This window comes from Littorina saxatilis, linkage group LG1 (genome assembly GCF_037325665.1).
Source record: "Littorina saxatilis isolate snail1 linkage group LG1, US_GU_Lsax_2.0, whole genome shotgun sequence".
NCBI lineage: Eukaryota > Metazoa > Mollusca > Gastropoda > Littorinimorpha > Littorinidae > Littorina > Littorina saxatilis.
The window spans coordinates 40253371-40258471 of record NC_090245.1 but is presented as its reverse complement, the minus strand read 5'-3'; the positions used below and the strand labels follow the sequence as shown (position 1 = coordinate 40258471).

The following is a 5101-nucleotide window of genomic DNA, read 5'->3' as shown; positions in this document are numbered from 1 at the left end:
TCACAATACAGTGGAACCACTTTCAAGACCCTCCAATTAAAGATTCCCTCCTTTTTAAGACCTTGCTTTTTCAGATTTTCTGTTCATAACCTCTGTAAATTTACCCCCAATTTAAGACTCCCTTCTTTTTAAGACCTGATTTTTTCAGACTTTCGGAGGTCTTAAAAGGGGGGTTCCACTGTATTACACTACAGCAGTATCTGCGATGTGTGGACCCTCCCATGAGAGGACACCTCCCTTAAAAGGACACCTTCTCTTGTCCCTTTTTATATTATCTCTACCAAAGTATACCTGCCATGAAAGGCCACCTGCAATGTAGGGACACTTTTGGCTGGTCCCAAGGGTGTCCTTTCATCGCAGGAACCACTGTACTAGTTAGAGTAGCTTTTTGTTTCTGGAGTGCTGCAAAACAAAACAGCTTCTGACACAGTAATAAACCTTTACGCTTGTGGTACAAATCGGGGGCAGTGGCGTGGTGGTAAGACGTCGGCCTCCTAATTGGGAGGTCGTGAGTTTGAATCCCGGTCGCTGCCGCCTGGTGGGTTAAGAGTGGTGATTTTTCCGATCTCCCAGGTCAACTTATGTGCAGACCTGCTAGTGACTTAACCCCCTTCGTGTGTACACGCAAGCACAAGACCAAGTGCGCACGGAAAAGATCCTGTAACCCATGTCAGAGTTCGGTGGGTTATGGAAACACGAAAATACCCAGCATGCCTACTCAACAAAAGCGGAGTGAAGCCGACTATGCTCTCAGAGTATAGTTTGGGGAACCCAAATGGGCAAACGAGCTCACACGTAACCAGAACAAATTTCTGGAATGCTGAAGAAAAAGAAGGTACAAATCATTTTGAACAGCAACATGCCATCCATTAAAAAACACTGCAGTCGCGGACTCCCCCCCCCCCTTCAATAGATGTGCATGAAAATATTCAACCTCTCTTTGATAACCCCCTCCCCTCCCCTACATGCACCCCACTGCCATTGTACTCCCTTTTCCAGATCATCCATCACATTTTGCCTTTTCTACCTCACACAACTGTGTAATTTCAAGCAGTCAAAACCAGCCTAAAAAACATAGATGCGATCTCGGCTTTATCATGATTATGTCACACTTTTCACCAACAACGGTGATAATATAGAACCTGGCTTTATTATTATGTGATCAACAACAATGAAAAACAATGGAAAATTAATCTGTGAGTGTGATGTTTTATATATTTTTATCCCTTGGAATGAGAGTAAATAAGGCAGACCATAGAACATTTGTACCTACAACATTTAACAGCCATTTATAAGAGACTAGCATAAGACAGGGAACACACTCTTCATTCATTTATATATTGTGCATATATATACATATAATATGACCTTTATGTCAGACATAAACATACCATTGTGATCTGATAAATTTCATGGCCATGCACAGGCAGTGAAAGAAATTTCATAGGAAATGAAACTCCATCTTTTCAGTTTTTATTCATATATAATATGCAAACAGAATGGGGCACATAAACAATTAATAAGTATTATGTCATCATGTACACTAATCACAAATATATATTATCCAAATAAAAGACTGGTCCCTGTATATGACACTTCAGGTCATGTTTTCAGTTACACTTCCTGATCAGGGAAGTCTAAAACTATCACCTTCTGAGAAGTGCAACCAGCTCGGCAAGCACTCAATCATCACATAGCTTACACACACAAATCCAGCTTTGCTTTTTCTACCACATGAAGTCTGTGTTCTCATCCTCAAAATCAAGAAAGCCACTGCCAGCAATAGCTTCTTCATACGTCGGAGGGGGTTCGTTTTCGTACGGTGGGGGCTCAATCATGCCCACATTGTTGTCAATATAGGGGTACCGGTGGAGGTTAATCACAAGGCTGTTTGCGTTCAGAGAGTGACCTGTCTCACTGCCACTTGTACCCGGTGCATCGCCGCTCTGACTGTCCGCAGAATTCACAGAAAAATCCTCATAGCTTTCATTCAAGTCTGCTGAGCTGCTGGAGGCTTCCAGGTCCGTCCTGCCATGGAATTCATAGCTGCCAGGATTATTTTGTCCCAGTGAAATGTTGGCGGGTTCCCCGAAGCGGTGAAGATGGTTCTCCAACCAGCACGTGGAGGAGAAGTTCTCATACTCCACACTTCCTCCCAGGAGAAGGTTCGAGCAGTCGACTTCCAGTAAAACTTTTGGACGCTGCGTGATCCCAGCTGCCATGGTGCTGATAAAAGAAAAATGGCGCCTTCCCAGCATGTATCGAGCAGGTGGTATGGAATCTCGAGGCTCAGGGGCTGAATGGGTGCGAGTCGCCAAGGCGTATTGTCTGCGACTGTGGTTTTTGCGATGGAAGCGAAACCACACCCTTCGCCACAGTTGCCACCTGTCCATTCTGGACTTGTAAGATGTCAATATGACCAGCTAGTTTTGATACTGAAATTTAACTCCATCAAAGCAGTCGTGACGCACTTTACAGTTTTCTTGTGGAGGTGGAAGGATCACAATTCTAGCTAGCTGTCACCAAATCTGAAGTGCTGGTTTCTGAAAACAAAATAAAAGAATGGCTCAGTAACAAAGTTTTATAATATACGACTTGTGTCTGTGTGTCTGTTCGCGATGCACGGCCAAAGTTCTCGGTTGATCTTTTTCAAATTTGGAGACCGTATTCAGCTACACCCCGGACACAACCTCATCGATGAGATATTTCAACACGTGCTCTCAGCGCGCAGCATTGAACCGATTTTGGTTTTTCTCTGGATCCATTCTCAGTAACTCTTCCTTATCTTCTCCAGTGTTTTCAGCCGCGGTTATCTCCCTTCCTCCGTGCGGTGCACCGGCAAAGCCGGCGTACACCCGGCATAGCCGGGTCCCCGGCGCAGCCAGGTATTCAGCTCGACTTCTTCCCGGCGCAGCCGTACCTGGCGAAGCGGGTATTCATCTAGTCACATATATATGTCAAGCGCCATTTGCCGATCAGCGCGATCTTAAGATGGCGCAGAACCATATGACGATCCGCAGAAAGCGTGCCCATCTCGAGATGGGCGCGCCATCTATGGATTATTTCCGAAAATGAATAGAGCTGCGCGATCTTAAGATTGTGCAAACCAAGCAAGAATTGCGCCATCTGCCGATCACTTGGAAACACACATATGTACTTATTACTAAAAGGGTCCAGACGGCAAAGACGAAAGCTCAACTGCAGATGACTTATTTTGCATGAACAGAATAGCGATATAGCGATATTTTAGAGTTCACATTGGGTTATTTTTTCATTTCTTCATTGAGACAAACTTATAACAATCAATGCATTTAATTCAGTAACAACCGTTGCCACGAACAATCGGCGTGAATTATTCTGAGCGCAGTTCAGCGTAACTAGTGCGTCGCACCTTCAAAAATACGTACGTAAGCAAGTACAATGAGAAGAAGTCAACATCGTAAAACACGAAAAACTTTTATCGGATAAAAATTCTGAACTCATTTCTGCGAAAGCATGATGTCAATATTGAATGAGAAGTAAGTCAACATATTATTCTCGCTATTTTGAACAACTTCCGCAGGTCGCAAATAACCTGAAGCCGCATCTGATTGGTTGGTTCTGGTTGGTTCTATTTAAACCCGACGAGTCATTGTTTTGCTTATCTAAAGATTGCGCAGAACCATGTGACGATCGATTGCCGTCCAAAACGGCTTGGCCCATCTCGAGATGGGCGCGCTTTATGCGGATCGTCATATGGTTCTGCGCCATCTTAAGATCGCGCTGATCGGCAAATGGCGCTTGACATATATATCTATACTGTATACACTCGGAATGAAAGAAAAATAAATTGCACTCACACACATACACAGCGGCACACACTAAAGGTTGGCGCAAGTAGAGCCAGAGAGCCCAATGGTACATATATAATCCAGGGTCTTATAGGCCAGTGAATGCATGGTGAACAAATTATAAAATATGAAATTGAAAAGCAGGCGAAGTATCAAATATCCATGCTTGAGCACGCCTGTCACTCAAGTGAATGCTTCTGAGGAGACCACATTCTACAAACTGTGAGAATTTGGGTCAAGTGCAAGACACAAACAACACTTCAGTCAGAGAGCTGAGAGAGACAAGAGAGAAACCTCAGCCCAGCACAGTCGACAACTGTCAACATAAAACACGCTTGCAAAAACGATCACTCTGCTGTCAAAATGTTATCGGAAATACCTGTGGGCATTTCAAGAAACAGCAAGAACGGACATTTTTTCAGTTGCGCTGAGAAATCAGGCTACACACAAAACACGGAAGAGGTTTGTTGTTTTCATCTGTCTCACGACACCTGTGGCTGCCTCGCGACAGGTAGCTTCCGCGATCAGCGAAAAAAACAGTCACAAGGTAGATACAACAAAAAGCAATGACTTCAATTTTTTTTTATACAAACAAAGGAAGATAAGTTTTGTCACCTCTCATCGCTGCCATCCGCAAGAATAGAAATCCACTAAGCTTTTCAGACGACACCCTCCTTCCTTTACTTGCTGACCTGCCGCGCCGCTGCGCCCTGTCTGTGGCGAAGTTGATTTTGCATTGCTTTGGTTGTCTCCCTTGCCAGCTGAAGTTTGTTTACGACATATTAAAAACAGTTACACCAAGCAAAAAAAGACATGCAGTAAACATGAACATGTAAGGAATTATTTATATATCAGAAGATGTTTTGCCTTAACAATTACTTAATTTCTTGGAATAGCGACATCGTGTTCCTTTCTCGCGGCAAGTACGAACTTGCAACATGGCGAGCTCTCTGTAAAGTTGGCTCGTCTTTCAGTTTGGCTGTGGTCGTCTATTATTCACAGTAATTTCGGGTTTTGTGGAAGTTCAAACTGTACACCTCTTACAGGGTGTGAAGGTATGTGTTGTGTGTTGTTAGAGCGTAATGATGTGACCGTAGCAGGCGCTGTCATTGACATTGCGTAATAGATAGAGAATGTTCGTGTGTGAAGTGAAAGTAGCAGACGACACAAATGGTTCCTGAACAGAATCAACTGCCGTGTTGGCCCTGCGACGAGCTAACTAAGTTTAACACAAAGAATGTGGTGTGATTAAGAGTATGTGTGTGTGTGTG

At 43.8% G+C, this 5101-nt stretch overlaps 1 protein-coding gene across 1 annotated transcript; it reads right to left on the bottom strand.

Moving 5' to 3' along the window:
- Positions 1-1457: 1457 nt before the first annotated feature.
- Positions 1458-4575, bottom strand: LOC138969261 (uncharacterized). The gene is made up of 2 exons (XM_070342009.1): positions 4446-4575; positions 1458-2543 (listed from the first exon to the last, which is right to left on the bottom strand). Exon 2 carries the CDS (start codon positions 2391-2393, stop codon positions 1728-1730), a length of 666 nt encoding a protein of 221 aa, XP_070198110.1. The 5' UTR covers positions 2394-2543; positions 4446-4575; the 3' UTR covers positions 1458-1727.
- Between the last annotated feature and the right edge of the window lie 526 nt (positions 4576-5101).